At 32.0% G+C, this 16,966-nt stretch overlaps 1 protein-coding gene across 1 annotated transcript; it reads right to left on the minus strand.

The window, feature by feature from the left end:
* Positions 1–1,064: 1,064 nt before the first annotated feature.
* Positions 1,065–13,256, minus strand: LOC129905125 (acyl-coenzyme A diphosphatase NUDT19-like). Its single transcript, XM_055980515.1, has 6 exons — positions 13,053–13,256; positions 12,774–12,985; positions 3,075–3,335; positions 2,609–2,690; positions 1,396–1,603; positions 1,065–1,326 (listed from the first exon to the last, which is right to left on the minus strand). Exons 1-6 carry the CDS (start codon positions 13,140–13,142, stop codon positions 1,124–1,126), a joined length of 1,056 nt encoding a protein of 351 aa, XP_055836490.1. The 5' UTR covers positions 13,143–13,256; the 3' UTR covers positions 1,065–1,123.
* Between the last annotated feature and the right edge of the window lie 3,710 nt (positions 13,257–16,966).

A 16,966-nucleotide genomic window follows, 5' to 3' on the forward strand; every position in this document is an offset into this window, starting at 1 on the left:
CTCCTAGTGTGCGCACAAGCAGCCGACTAAACTGTCGGCCGATAGAAAGTTTGTAGTGTGCGGGGGCTAAGGGTCTTAAGCCTGAACTACATAGAAACACAAAGAAGTGAAAAATGTACAAAAAAGTTTCTAATTTTTCAAATAATTTTGATTTTTAAGAGCCCCCGCACACTACAAACACTACAAACTTTCTATCGACAGTTTAGTCGGTCTCTTGATCAGTATGAAAGTGTATGAAATTGCGCACACTACAACGATTAAGTATCGGCCGATCAAAAAATTTGTTTGACCGAAAAAATAGTTTGTTTTGCTACACAATTGCCTTCCAACTAAAATATTTCTTACCTAGCCGACTATTTAGTTGCCTGCCTATGCGCACACTAGGAGCCCAACCCGATTAAACTATCGGCCGATAGAAAGTCTGTAGTGTGCGGGGGCTCTAAATGTCACCTCAATAAAATTGTTTTTGTTATTTTGTACTTTTGTTTACTTTTTATATTTTTTTTGACTTTGTGTTTCGATGTAGTTCTAGCTTTATTAAGGGCTAATTGCTGCTCTACTTGGGTAAAAAAAAACGCTGTAAAGTAGACAAGATTAATCAAATACATTTTCTGTTTTTCATTTTCTCCCATGACCGATCTTATGACCAACATTATGTTTCAAACTTTTATAATTATTTCTCAATTCATATCAAAGTCTTAGAGCTGGGAGCTGATTTTTCGCGTGAGAGGTAACCGATTCATAGTGATGTTACAATATGTCCCAGTCATGGTGATGACGAAAAACAACGTCTGCCAGCACGTATCGGTCGGCGGCGCCCTTGAAGAGAAAAAGTACATCAAATGTCAGGATCCGCTTGGATCCTGACGCCCTCATCTACCAAATAACAAAAACACCCATGAATCGGTTACCTCTCATGCAAAAAATCTACTCCTAGCTCTCGGTCTAAAATGCTTTGTAGTAACTTTTCTGTTCGAAAGATCAAATTTTTGTATGACACTTATTTCGGAGTTAATAAATCACATTTTATAAAACAGATAACATTGAAATAAAATACATCGAGATAAAAAAATATTTGTTTTTATTGTTTAATTTGTATAATAGTAACCGAAAGAGGGACTAATCACAGTTTACTAACTATATTCTTCATGTCCAATGGATTTAAATGGCCATCGAAAGGCTGAAAGTTTAAAATAGCTCTGCATTCGTTGTTGCCAGTAATTATCCGATGACATCTTTTCACAGGTGAGCAGTATTGATCTACATTTTCATTTACTTCTCTAATTTCTGTAAAGGCGTTGGGGTTTTCGGGATAATAATCGTCACCTAAAATAAATGAAAATTTATAAATTGGTTTTGTGGCAAACGGTAGACAATTAATGATCTGTTGCTTACCTGGAAGTATTCCAACTAAACCATTTTTACATTTGTGTTTCACTGGAAGAAAAAGTGTCAAGCCTTTTGAATTTCTTTCCGAAGCAAATTTCTGGACCTTCTCTATTTCACTTATACCAGCTAGTCGCGAGAGTTCATAAATCTGTGGTGGTTGCAACCAAACATCGGCACTCTGGTAAGATTGAAAATATTCCTTTGGATTTTTCCACTACAAAAACAAAACAAAAAAAACACCAATTAATAAAATTCGTTTAGTTAAAATTTAAATTTGTTTGATACAAGAAAAATAAAATACTCAACTGAGTTGCTTTTATAGTTCAAAATACTATAGTCTAGAAAAAGGTAGGAGCCAGGATCAGACAAATTAATTAATGAGCTTTTAAGATTAGTACTGACGTAGTATCTTCCGTTCTCTAGCAGTTACAAAGACCCCCGAAATTCTTTTATTGGCTTTGTGTCAATTACGCATTAAGTGGAAAAGTATGAAAGGGATGGAGCAGGTTCAGAAACCTTAGCGATTAACAAGTTAGGCCATTTTATAGTAGTAGCTACAGTAGGTGCTCGATATAGTGAACCAATAAAACCATATTTTCTTCTTGGTTATTTCGAACTGTTAGGTAATTTTTTTCGCCAAAATTATCGATATCACCCTTTCTTAGAAACGCAATATCACTAGTTTACCGAGCCGACCATAATAATAAGAAAGGTTTTACATTAGGCCTGTTAAATGAAAATACTTGAAATCTAGAGTAAAAACCTTCAGAAAAACACAAGTAAGTGAAAAACAAATAAATTTGTATGAAATTCAGTTTTTGAAGGGTCATTTTATTTAAGTAATACAGCGTTTAAGCAGTGCCCATTGATGGCCACATGTGTAGTTTTGCCTTATAAAGCCGATTTCATTAAGAAAAAATGAAAAACGTGAAAAATGGAAATACGGTCTTTTGTTTATAACCTCCTCAAGCAAGTTTTTTTTTCATTAAACACAAAAACTTGTACTTTTCGGACCATTTCAGTATCTTTCATTAACAATTCTTATCACTGAACAGATTCATTAAAAAGATTAGGTACGAAGTTGGTACAGCATTGATAACTTAGATCAGATGCTGTCTTTTCACTAGAATTCTAATTAATATAAAATACCTAGCCAAAAAAAATCGTAAAAAAAAAATTGTTACGTTTCTGTGCCTATAATGCTACGAATTTTTCTTACCAAAACTTCATTCACTTCTTGTTCTTCACATATTAAATTTGGCTTATCGTCTACGGCTACCAAGTAAAATGCTGTTTCAAATCTGTAAAATTATAATATAAGATATATTAAACAATTCTATGACTTTTTTAATTTTTATGATTTTTCTTATTTTGCTATGTTGATGACTTTATACATAAAGAAGTTCGAGCCTGGTATTTTTTTTTTTTTTTTTGTTTCTGTTGCCTGAATTGTATTTTATGATTCAAAAAATATTATAATTCTTAAAATGTCTTATAACAGCGAAGAGAAAAATCTAAAATCATGGTAGCAGTCTATAAATTAGATTATTTCTAGATATATCTTTAAAACACACTAACAATACATCACACACATTTCTCTTATATCAAATCTAATGAAATATTTATATGTTTTTAGTAATGTTAATTAATTTTAATGCCAAATAATAATCAATAATTAGTTTTACCTTTTTTTATCTGATGCCGGAGTTAACCACACAGACCATTCATATAAACTCCACAAATCTGGAACCACATTTAGTGTTTCGCACATATTTAAAAACTTTGAAGGGTCATTATGTATTTCGTGCTGCCAATGTTTCCTGTCGAAATCTTCAGTAAATTCTCCGAATTCTTTTTTATTGTTGATGTTATTTTTCCCTCGACACAAAAACAATCCAACTTCTTCAAATGTTTCTCGGATAGCAGTAATACGCAATGCGATTTCCCTAAAAAAAAATGTTTTGTATTAAAAAAATGCATTGCAATGTTAAGCAATAGTATTCGAATAAAAATTAGGTTCTTAAGGCCAAGTACGTATTTAAACATAATGGTGCTAGCAAACATTACATTCAATTGAAAGTTAGTTACCCCAATTTATTTAGAGCCAATTTTTCAATCTTCTAATAAACAGTCAGTTAACTGTTCGACGAATAAAGTTATTAGACTCATAAACAATCAGATAAAAACATTGAATTTTTCAATCAAAAATAATTTATTCTACAGAATAACAAAAAAAAATTGTCAAATTCAAAAATATTTAAAATTAAACGTCATTTTTATTCATGATTGTTTTTGTTTTTTTGTTTTCCACTGTATTTTTTTGAAAATTCTTCCAAAACAGGTTTGACAACTGACACAATATTTTTAAAGAGATTATTCGTTAGAATAATTTTTATTCGTCTCTGAAAGAAGCAGATAGTTTTATTCTTAGGAATAAGCTATACCTGCCTGTTGAAAAATAGATTTTTTCTTTATACCTAGAAATAAGTACTAACTGACTGTTTAACTGACTATTGAAAAATTGGCCCTTACACTCACAAATTTTTCTATTTTTAATCGCTTCCATTTAATTCTGAATTTTACAATAAAAACAAAATTCTAAGAGATAAAATACACTTAACTTAATCATTTTTCAAAAATGTATGCCAAAACCCAACATTTCATCAAAAATTTCCAATAAAATTTTTAAATCCATCGTTGCCCATTTTCACTTTCGGATTTCAATTCTGGAAAGTAACTCAATATGAAGTTTCATCTCATATTAATAAATAAACCCTGTACCACGAGAGTAATATGGTCGCTAAAAAATTTTTTGCTTTAAAATACACTGGTCTTAACCGAAATTTTTCGAGGAATCCTCTGATTTTCTCTTTTGCGGTAAAGATATTTTCCTCTCTTCTTAATTTGTAACCTTCTTTATAGTCTATAATGTTTTGCACAAAGATTTGATAGTAACACTTATCGTTTGTGAAAGTAATGCGTTTAAAAGAGTGGTATATAGGTATATATCGAAAATATCGTTTTTTGCTATTTTCATCAAATGTTCGATGTTCGACAAAGCTAGGAAAAAAAATTGACCTTACATCTTTTGTTAGATCACGTTAAGGCCAATGAATTAAATTGAAAATACAGTTCTTTCTTCAAATTTTTTTTATTGAAAATGGTGAAAAAGTTAGAAGTAGAGTAAAATTCGACTTAGAGGGAGTTCGACATAAAGGGAGTCGACTGCATTTAACAAAATGCACATTCTTAATAGTAAACTTGTATTAATCGTAACTTGGATAACTTCTACCCGCTTCAGAGTTATATGTACATATATTAAAAACTAACATTTTCGAATAACTTTTTATGCGCACAATAGATTTTTAGACACTTTTGGAATGTAACTATTGTTTTATTGCTGTTTCAAAGCTCTGTACCAATTTTAAGAGCTATGCGAATTATTTCTGAGTTGAATGTATATTTTGACCGGATTATTAGTGCTCTTGAGTGGATTATGATTTGAAATCGAGAAGAGATTTATCTTTTTTTTTATCTTTCATTTTAGTGACAGTTAAATATTTTAGAAGGATTTTGGATGCTTTCGGACGTTTCTGGCAGCCCAATGCAATAGTATTCATATTATAGTGAATGGTACATAGTAACAATATTTAACTTCCTATACTGCGTTATTAACTACCTGTTTACAAAAAAAAAACCTAAAAGGTACAAAGGTATGGTATGCATAAAAGTTTTTGAACGCGTCGTTATTCTGTATTCCAAAATTCTGTATGACCAAAATTCTGTATTTGAATACAAAATTCTGTATGAACATAAACATACATTTAAATAAAATTCTGTATGAACATAATTCTGTATTATTATCTATTATTCTGTATCTTAAAATTCTGTAAATCCAAAATTCTGTTTTCAAAATTCTGCAAATCCATTATTCTGCTTTTTTGATTTCTGTATATTTCAAATCTATACATTTTTTTTTCTGTTAAACAATTTGTATTCAGTTAACAAATTAAGAATAATAGCGTATAAGAGCCGTTTGCTAAAACGAAACTTAAGGATTTATTAAGGAATAAGAGTTAATGTTCTACATAAATACTTAAGTTTCGTTCCAGCAAATAGGCTTAAAACCCCTTACAAAAAAAGAGAAACACAAATAATAAATAACCAAAAACAAATAACAATGACCGATCGTGTGATTAATCAACAATTAACAATAAATACATTTATTCTTTTAAAAAATATATATATATATATTGTACCTCAAGATAAATTAGCAATGAAACTAACAAACCAAAATTCAAAATTTTTCGTCAATACTAAAAAGAAAATTAACAAAATTGATAATAGTGGATTAGTTTACTCTATCAAATGCAATGATTGCACTAAATTATATGTTGGAGAGACTATCCAGAAATTAGGCTCGAGAATTGACCAACACAAAAATGAATGCAAAAAAGTTATTGAGGGTTCAAATACAAAAAATGTTGCTGCTTTGGCTGAACATGTGAAACAATATGGAAATTTGTTTGATTTTGATGGAGCAAAAATTCTAAAGTTTGAAAGAAATAATATAATGTTCAAAGTAACTAAATTCTTAAATTCTATATCATAATTTTTGAACAATACTTTAAAGAATTTTTTTCAAATTTTATTGAAATTAATTTTTGATTTTTCAATTGTTTTAAATGTCGAAAAAGCTTTTTAAAAAATATAGGACAAAAATAAATAAATATTCTAAAATAAAAAAGATTTTTTTTTTTTTTTTTTTTTTTTTTTGACGGGAGGAAATCTTCAAAAGACACTTGGCAGTATTCGACACCAAGTAGTGTGGGACTCTTAACCACTAAAACCACCTCTTTATCAGGACCAATCTTGAGAGATCGACATCAGATTTTTCTTTCTTAACTTTGTAAAATCACTTTGGGGGAAGTTTAAACTTTTAATACTTTCCCATGTTTTTTTAGACCATAAGCTCATGAGGCTTGGTTCTTCTTAATCTCCGAACATGGTTTCTTGTATTCAAGACGGACACCATTTCAGAATTGGTATGACATTGCAGTCTCTGATTATGGGATACAGCGTATTTTTTAACAACTTCTGTAACCGTTTCTATTTGTAAGTCACGATGTAGATCGCTATTTCTTATGTACCAGGGTGCATTAACTATTCCACGAAGGACTTTGTTTTGGAATTTTTGGATGATTTCGGTATTTGTTTTCTTTGTACAGCCCCATAATTGGATACCATAGGTCCAAACAGGCTTTAGTACTTGATTATACAGCATTATTTTGTTTTGGGTTGATAAATCAGAGTTGTTACCAAGTAACCAGTGCATTTTTCTATATTTCAAGTTTAGTTCTTCTCTTTTCTTTTTGATGTGCTCTTTCCACTTTAGCTTTGCATCCAAAGTCATTCCAAGGTATTTGGCCGTATTGGCGTAAGGTACAGCTTGATTATTAATGAATATTGGAATATTGTTTATCTTTTTATTTGTAAAGTTTATATGTGAAGATTTTGTTTCATTGAGTTTGATACGCCATTTTTCGGTCCAATCTCTGACTGTGTCGACGGCATATTGCAGCTTTACTGCTCCCCTAGAGACACATTTGTCGGGTACCAAAATTGCGGTATCATCTGCAAAAGTAGCCATTATGGTGTGATTCCCAACTGGGATATCCCTTGTGTATAGTAAATACAGGGTAGGACCTAGGACACTTCCTTGTGGTACACCGGCTTCTATTTTCTTCAATTCCGAATATTCTTGATCGTACCTTACTCTAAACAATCGGTCTGAGATGTACGATTTTAATATTTCATAGTACTGTCTGGGAAGATCCCTTTGCAGTTTGTACTCAAGTCCCTCATGCCAAACCTTGTCAAAGGCTTGAGCAACATCTAAGAAAATAGCTGAACAGACTTGTTTTTCTTCTAATGCTTTTTCTATTACATCCGTTATTCTATGAACTTGGTCTATCGTGGAATGTTTATTTCTAAAGCCAAACTGATGATTTGGGATTAACCTTCTTTCTTCTATAATTTTGCTAAGTCTCTTCAGAAGCAGTTTTTCAAAAACTTTTGCCATAATTGGTATAAGCGATATTGGTCTGTAAGACGTCACTTCTGTAGGTGGCTTACCTTGCTTGGGTATGACAATAACTTCAGCAATTTTCCAATGGTGTGGGACATACCGTTGCTTAAGGCATGCATTTATTATATATTGGAGTTTTATGAAGGCTTTCAAAGGCATTTCTTTCATAACCTGAGCAGTAATAAGATCGTAACCTGGTGATTTTTTATTTGATAGTTGATGTAAACACATACTTTTTACTTCTTTTAATCTTACAATTGGTATTTCACTTTCATCTATCTTATCAACAAGCTGTAAGCTATTTTCAGCCGCGTTTGTTGGGTATGGCTTAAAAACATTCGCAAGATGCTCCGCGAAAAGGTTAGCTTTTTCTTTTGGGTTACCGATCCATTTCCCATCTTGAGATTTCAAGGGAGAGTTTAGTAACTGCGGTCTTTTCAGGCGCTTGGCTGCTTTCCATAGCGAAAAATCGGTTGAAGCATCAGTCGTTAAATTCTTTAGGAATGTACTGAGTGAATCATTTTTGAATTTATAAATTTGTTTTTTAAGATTGTTGCTTATACGGTTAAACGTTGTTTTATCATCTGGAAATCTAGTATTTTGCCATTTTCTTCGAGCTCTTCTTTTCTCTATTATCAACTCTCTTATCTCTAAAGGATATTTTATTTCACTTTGTCTTCTATTAGAAAATGTTGGAGTACTTTCTTCAGCGGCCTGTTGCACATCAGCAATAAATTGTTCCACTTCATGGTCAATTTGCTCGATTGTATCCATGGGAGATCTTAAATTTATAAAACTTAAAAGCCTTTCTCTAAAATCACTCCAGTTTGTTTTCTTATTTACAAGCTTTGGATTACTTTTTTCTATTACTTCCGATTCACTTAGTGATAGAATCACTGGAGTATGATCTGATGACAAGTCATAATTACCTTCGACACTAATGTGATTTCGTTTGATTCCTTTAGCTACGAAAAAGTCAATAAGGTCTGGTATTTTGTTAGTATCGGAAGGCCAGTAAGTAGGCGACCTGGAGGAATAGAATTCGCAATTGTATTTACGGCCTGCTTGGAAAAGTCTTTTGCCTTTAGTTGATATAAGTCTTGAACCCCAATGGGTGTGTTTCGCATTGAAGTCTCCACCAACAAGAAAGTTATGCCCAAGAAGATTTAATAGATCTGTATAGTCATCTTCTGTCGGGGAGCGCCTTGGTGGGCAGTATATAGCTGCTATCTTAAACTCTTTCTTTTTCATACCAATACTAATAGTTGTTACTTGCATATTTTCATTAGTAAGCTTGGTTTCTTCATAATGTTTTAAGCTTTCTTTTATAAGAATCGCCGATCCACCTCTTGCCTTGTCAGCTGGATGTGGAGCGTGGTAACACGAATAGTTTTCTATTACATTATCTAGACTTTGCCTCTATAGCTTGCCGGGTGATTACCCTGGCAGTTCACACATTTTGCTTTCTGATCTTTGCTCATCGGACAATTTTTAGTTGCATGTTTTCCTTCGCACTTTACACAAGCAAACTCGCGGTTGCAGTATTTTTGGGTATGACCAAAAGCTTGGCAACGTTTGCACTGCGGAACAACTTTAGATTTTCGGAGCGGTTCAATTTTAACAGCTATGCCCAAGATTGATCTTACTTTATAAATCTCCTCGATACTTTGTTTACTGTCAAAAGTTAGCATGAATAAAGGTAGTAACCTCTTACTTGTCGTCGATTCTCCAGAGGAGTTTTTAATTGTCTCGTTCTTTAATAGATTGACTGCATCAAGGGCTTGAAAGCCTTTTTCTACAAGATCATCCACTACTTCCTCGGGAGAGCACGATGAATGAAGACCTCTGGCTACTACTTTTGTTGGCCTTGTAGCTTTGTTCTCGTATGAGTGCCATTGAATTTTGTGTTTGCTCAGTTCTTCAGTGACAGATCTATACTCGTCGGCTTCTTCGACTATGACTTTCCAGTTGTCTTTGTTGTACGATGTGTATTTGCAAGCTTTTTTAGTACATTTTTCTATTATTTTCTTGAGATCTCCAAAAATTGGAAATCCTGAGATCATAATTGGTGGTGGTGTAATTTTTTTGCTGCCTTTAGCGTGAGATTTTGATTTAGCATCAGCTACCGCATTATTCACTTTTTTAGTTTCTGTAATCAACTCTTTATTATTTACAGCTTCAGAGCTTTTCTGATTTCTTAAACAAATCTCGGGACTACCTGTTGCTTTACGTTTCTTTGTGATACGCTTATTTTTCTTTTTCTCAGTTTCGAACAAGAGTTCTTCTTCATCAGTTTGATATTCAGGTTCCATATATCTTGGACTTAACTGAAGCGTGGACTCTGCATCTTTCTTGCTAATCAAGGAAACTTTCTCTTCGAGTTTTTTCACTTGCAGCTGAAGACTTTGAACTAGAACTTCAAGTTGTTTTCTTGCCGCTATTTCAATTTGCTATTCATCATAGTAGTTTTTTGATTGGTCTTTCTCTTTTTCTTCGATGGAACTCTGTTGATCTGTGATGTCGATCTCTTCATTGATCTTGGTTCCCTTTTCGCTGATGTTTTTAACATCTGTAGTATTGTTTGAGGTTGTCGATGATGTAACCCCTGAAGTTAATTTTTTTGGGGGAGTTCTTTGCATCTTTGAACTCCGTCTCTCAATATTTATAAGCAATAATTGGTCCTCCCCAGAATCCATAGGACCGACCTCTAAAGAGAGTGGATTTACCAGTTTAACTGGATTGCCACCTGGGGTATTTAATCTATTCGTTTTGTTCATTGCCATAATTTTTTTTTAACTGTGTTTTCGTACCATAAATAGGTCAGTTACTTCTATCCATAGTTTATATTCAGCCGCCCCACAGGGTACAGACGCTGACCAGTGTGCCGCACAATATGTGTCAGACGCTCTTGGATTTAATTGTGAGCTGGTGCATTCAGAGCGATATTTCTGTTCTTTTGCTCCTAGTTCCTGAAAAGATAACTCAGGTGACTCAGCTCGTGGATCGAAAGGATCCAACGCTCGTCGTTAGTTGGATATCCAGCGGGCACCGCGAGGAGGTGACGATGCGATTTTGCCACGCCAAGATGCGTTTTAATTTAAACTGAACTTAAAAGAAGCAAAACAAATAAGGTAATAAATAAATAATTAAAAAGTTCAACATAAAAAACAAATATAATAAAAATGCCAAAAATCTGTACTCCAGAATTCTGTAAATGATAAAAGAAAAATTGTTTTGATAATGAAAAAGAGTGCGCACTTTTATTCATTATCAAAACAATTTTTCTTTTATCATTTACACAATTTTGGAATACAGGATTTTGAAACCTAGAATTTTGTACTTACAGAATTTTAGAGTACAGAATTTTGAATTTACAAAATTTTAAAATACAGAATTCCGGAATACAGACTTTTGAAATCCGAATTTCGGCACATACCTACAGAATTTCGAAAGCAACCCTAGAAGTATATGTAGGGGAGACTGGGTACGGTTGAAACAACTCCAATATCTCGAGAACCGTTAGTGATACAAGGATGGTTCCAAGGGGTTGAAAGAAGCGGTAATAGGTTCCAATGCGATCCTCAGTCTTGTTTCTATCATAGAGCTTTTCAGTTCTTTAAGGGAGGCTCTATTATATTTCGACAGACAAAAGTAAATATTTTTGTTCGGATATATTTCTTCGAACTGCTCATATTATTCATGTGAGATTATTAAATGTATTTTTTTTGTTTGAAGTGAAGGACGTTTAATACAAAATGGTATTATGTTTTGATATTTCTTTATTAATTTTAATGATATATCAATTTTTTACTAATAGAATGAGTTTGGGACGGTTGAAACAAGAGATTACAAAATGTGTTATTAACTTTTTTGCCGCATTTGCGGCTTAGTATTTATCCACAAGCTATATTTTTACTGATTTATGACCTATTAAAATTAAAACTACGTTTTCTTATAGTTTTTTTTCGTTAAGTTTTTTTGTCTGTTGTTTTTTTTTTTGTTGGTTTTGGTTATTAATAAAAACAATTTGTGAAACATCAAAAAATGATAAATGTTGTTAAACAATTTCATTACTATTCTTTTATATACATAATAAATAATGTAACAATATTATATTTTGTATTACTTAGGCCATGTGTGAATTGCGTTAGGGCTCAGTTATAGCTATCAGTAAAATCCATCAGTAAAAATTTTGTTTTGCTATTTTGAATACTTTAATCTTATATTTTGTGGAAAATTTTGATGAAATAAATTGAAAACATATTTCCACTAATTTTTTTCAAAAAGAATCAATGCATTTTGTGTTAAATTTTATACAGAAATTCATTTTATAAATTTTACTGATGAAATTTCATTTTACTGAACAGCTGACTGCCAAATGCCAAACAAAATTCCATTTCGTTTTACTGATGGCGTTTCATTTTTTTACTGTTCCGGTGCCATCATTAAAAAAATTACTGATGCAATGACCAGTAAAAATCATCAGTAAAAAAATTGTTTGGGGAATGAATGTCAAATAAGCATATAATTTAATGACGTAAATTTACTGGTTGCTATAAACGCTCATCAGTAAAACATTTCAGATTCCTGATGTTTCAATTTTTACTGATGAATTTTACTGATAGCTATAACTGAGGCCTTAAATAGTTAAATTCGTGTAAAATTTTTGACACTATTGAGGTGAATAAAAAATTTTCAGCTGTTAAAAATTTATTGGGCTCCGGGACCTGGTTAAATTTTTTTTGCAGATGGTTTTGTTTTGTTTTTTTTTTATTAGAAAGGAGTATCATGGCAGAAAAAAGGCAGAAAAAATTTTAAACAATAATCCATACAGTTGAAATTATTTTTATTAACCTCAATAGTGTCAAAAATTTAACACGGATTTAACTATTTAACGCTATTCACATACTGCCTTATACATGTTTCAATTGACCCCAATCACTGTTTCAACGCTCCTGGTATGGGGACGTTTGAAACAAATTGATTTGTTTCCTTTAATTTGATGTAATACTCAAAATAACGCTCTGGGAACTAAATGGAATCTGCCCATTTGTAGATAAAACTCCCCTCTTTCAATCTATATACTTTCATTATAAGTCAGCTTACAAAAGGCGATACTATAGACGAAATACCAAAAACTGTTTCAACCGTACTCAGTCTCCCCTACTATTTTACAAAATAAGGTGATAAAATCGTTATGATATGGAGACAACAAAGTATAAGAGGATTCTCCCGAGACTAGGAGAGAACATAAACATCGGACATTTTTTTCTTGATGTTGACAAGGATAACTTACTTTTCGATAGAATTAGGACTAGTCTTTCTGAAAATTCCAGGTCGTTGCCCATTGACAACTGTAAGATCACGTAAGAGTTTGTCATCGATTCCAATCTTTTTAAAATAATTTATCCAGCGCGGGGACTCATCCATAGATTCCTTTATACCACCAGGAAAGACAACATGATTTGGCCTCAAAGAAGTTCTTTCCGAACGTTTAAGCATTAACACCTTAAATGATATTATTATTATGTAGTAATTTTCCAGTATGCAGTTTTCTTTTAAAAGAAGTACTTACATCGTAATTATATGGTTTTCTTAAAGCTCTATTATTTGCTAGCACTATAAGACTTGCCGATTCTTTCCACAATAGTTTTTTAACACTCATTTTGTATGGATTTATTTTGTTCTAAAAGGAATGTAAACAATAAACAGCCGACCAGCGACCACCAAATTTTCGACGACTTTTTGTCCTTGCACTTTCGACTTTACAAACGTCAACGTCAATCTAACTTTTACTACGTTTATATGACGGATTTAACAGGCCGCCTCCACAGGAGATATTTTTCTCTAACTCAATGTTTAACATCTACAACATAACAATTTTCATTTTCTTGGCTGGGCAAATTATGTTCGGACAATTCATTTCATATGCTTCGTTCGCCAGAGGATGATGTATGATTTTTTGCGGAAAAAATTTATTTTATATGGTCAATTTTATATGAATCCTTCTTTTTTTAATTTTTTTTTTTCAATTTATACATGTACCTATTGCTCGGTTTGTTTTTTTTTACCTTCTAAAAAATAAACAAGCTATTTTTATAAAAATCAATTATAATACTTGTTAATAGAGCTGTAGCAAATCGTATGTATTCGTTACTAAAATGCGGGTATTTGCTTCAGTAATGAGTAACGAAACGTTACTTTCTAAACAGTATCGTTACTCGTATGTTTCGTTACTGGGTACTGAAGTAACGAAACATACGAGATACGAAACATATGAGTAACGAACGACCCCATTCCAATTTCAATACTAAATCATCCGATATATGAGATACGAAACGAAGTGATACACTTAATTTGTCGCATTTAGCATCTCGTATACTCCAGATAATTATCTGGATTTTACTTTTGTCTCGATAAAAACAGTAGTGCCAAGGTATAGGTGAGTTATCGATAATAATTTATACAGAAATATCAAAAGAGATGTTTTAGTATTTTCTCTATGTGGCCGAAATATACCCATGCCGCAACCAATGTGTTCATGACCTTTTTGTTAATGGTATTGAAATGTAGCTTAAGAATGTACAAAAGTGTTTTGGTTTTTGAAAAAGTTTGTTAATTTTCTGTGCAAAATTTTCAACTAAAAAAAAGCCGAGAAAACGAGGTTTGAAAATCACTGTCAATAGAAAAAAAAATTAAAAATTGTTCGACATGGTTGTATTAAAGTGTTAATATTCTGAGATCTGCGCGATGTCCTTTTGAAATAAAGCTCTCTAATGAATTGTGATAAGATTACTGAACGGTAATAAACAAAAAATTACCAAAGTTTTGTCGAAAAAATAGAAAAAAATAAAAAAAGTTTCCACGTTTGATTAAAAAAAATCGAAAAAAAAAAATCAGTACAGCTACCTTCAAACTCTTATAACATGAGAACGCCGCAACTTAAATTAATGTTTATGGCTTTAAAATGTAGCTTAGATTATACCAATTGTTTTAAGTTTTTTTCAAAAAAAAAAAATTTACACCCTTATACTAACGTACAAAACATACTTAAAATACCAAACATACGAAACGTATCAAATACATGAAATATACGAAAAGTACGAAACGTACGAAGCATGCGAAAGTAACGAAAGTAACGAAACATACGAAACATGCGAAACATACGAAACATACGAAACACACGCAACATACGAAATATACGAAAAATACGAAGCATACGAAAGTAACGAGTAACGATATTAGGTGTGTTTTTTATTACCACCGGTCTTAACTGGACAAAAAAAACGCATCGGGGCTTAACCTGAAATCTTGGCAGCACTGTATATTGAATGTTCCGAAAACAGCAGACACAACAAAAATTTAGAGTTGTCATATTTTTCGCTTTCGTCATTTTCTTGTATTTTTCATAAATGTTTTACAAAGAGATACAAAAATGTATGCTAGCAAAACTATTTTAATACATTTTCTCCTTCCAAACGTGAGTTTTCACGTTTTTAAACAAATTCTAAACAATTTATGAAAAAATTAGTTTGGTAGCACAGATTTAAAACTCTTCAAAAAGTTAAGCCCAGAGAAATCTCCGGGCTAAACAACTAAGCCCAAGGGGCTAAGGTGTTGTTGTATTTAACATGTAAATTGCTTAGCCCAGACTGCGTTTTTTTTGTCAAGTTAAGACAGGTTGTAATAAAAAACACACCTATTATTGATGCGGGTACTAGTATCAAAAGTAACGTATACATGCGGGTACTCATTTTGTCGTTACTTTTACAGCCCTACTTGTTAAATAAATTCAAAATAAATAAATAAATTCAAAAAGTATATACCATTTCATGAAATCTAATTCAATTCAACATAAAACATGCAAAAATTCGCAAAACAAACAAACATTATTTTGTCGTCCGCTACTACGGAGACAACCTTGTTCATGAGAGGACAAAAAATAATGAAAAAACTGCACTTCCAAAAGAAAAAAAAACACATCTGCACTTCCAAAAGAAAAAAAAACACATATCGTCGGTGAAACCAGAAAAGTGTGTAACTCCATTTTAGCAAATTTTATAGGAGAGCAAAAAAACAAAATCGTTTTGAAGGCATTTGTATGAGTTTTCATTTTCTAATTTGCTAATAAAATAAAAAAAAATGAACTTTAAGGGGATTCTGAGTTTAAGGAACGGTAGATATTAGGTTTGTCTAACAGATGACATTCAAATCTAATTTTCAGAAAATTTGGAGTTACACGCTTTTCTGGTTTCACCGACGATATGTCATATTCAATGTTAGACAATCGTGTTCAGACAAAATCGAAGACACGGTTGTCTAACATTGAATCATAACAAGAAATGGCAAGCCTCCACAAGACATTTCTTGTTACAGGCCGCCTCCACAGGAAATAATTTTTGTCATGTTGACGTGTCTTAACAAGGAATGTCATGTGGAGGTTCGCCATTTCTTGTTATGATTCAATGTTAGACAACCGTGTCTTCGATTTTGTCTGAACACGATTGTCTAACATCGAATTTGACAGATGTGTTTTTTTTCTTTTGGAAGTGCAGTTTTTTCATTATTTTTTGTCCTCTCATGAAGAAGGTTGTCTCCGTACACAGAGAAAAAATAAGGCAGGGATGACTATGCTTCTGGTATATTTAACTTTATTTCTGGTATATTCAACTTTATTCTGATTAAATATACTAGAAGTAAAGTTATCCCTGGCGTTATGTTTTCTCCGTGTAGTAGCGGACGACAAAATAATATTTGTTTGTTTTGCATGTTTTATGTTGAATTGAATTAGATTTCATGAAACGGTATATACTTTTTGAATTTATTTATTTATTTTGAATTTATATAACAGGTATTATAATTAATATTTATAAAAATAGATTGTTTAGTTTTTAGAAGGCAAATATAAAAAACAAACCGAGCAATAGGTACATGTTTAAATTGAAAAAAATTAAAAAAAAAAAAAGAATCATACAAAATTGGCCATATAAAATAAATTTTGTCCGCAAAAAATCATACATCATCCTCTGGCCAACGAAGCATATGAAATAAATTGTCCAAACATAATTTGCCCAGCCAAGAAAATGAAAATTGTTATGTTGTAGATGTTAGACATTGAGTTAGAGAAAAATATCTCCTGTGGAGGCGGCCTGTAAAGATTGGGGCCTATTTCCTATTTCATAAATGATACATCACATACATCACAAATTGAAATAGTTTTTACAGTAAAAACATTTGCTGTTTGAAGTGTATGAAAACACAGTAGGGGTATTCACGATCCGATGCAACTGGTCTTGTATCATTACAAAAGTGCAAAAGTGTAAAATCTTACGACACTACAACAACAAAATATACGGATTAAAATTTTACAACAGTCTTGCACTTTTGCTATAAGCCTGGTACGCTGCTCGCGCTAAATTTTAGCTGAAGCCTGGTACGCTGCTCGCGCTAAATTTTAGCTGAGATAAAATTCCCATACAAGTTATCGAT

The sequence above is a fragment of the Episyrphus balteatus genome, chromosome 1 (assembly GCF_945859705.1).
Source record: "Episyrphus balteatus chromosome 1, idEpiBalt1.1, whole genome shotgun sequence".
NCBI classification, from domain to species: Eukaryota; Metazoa; Arthropoda; class Insecta; order Diptera; family Syrphidae; genus Episyrphus; species Episyrphus balteatus.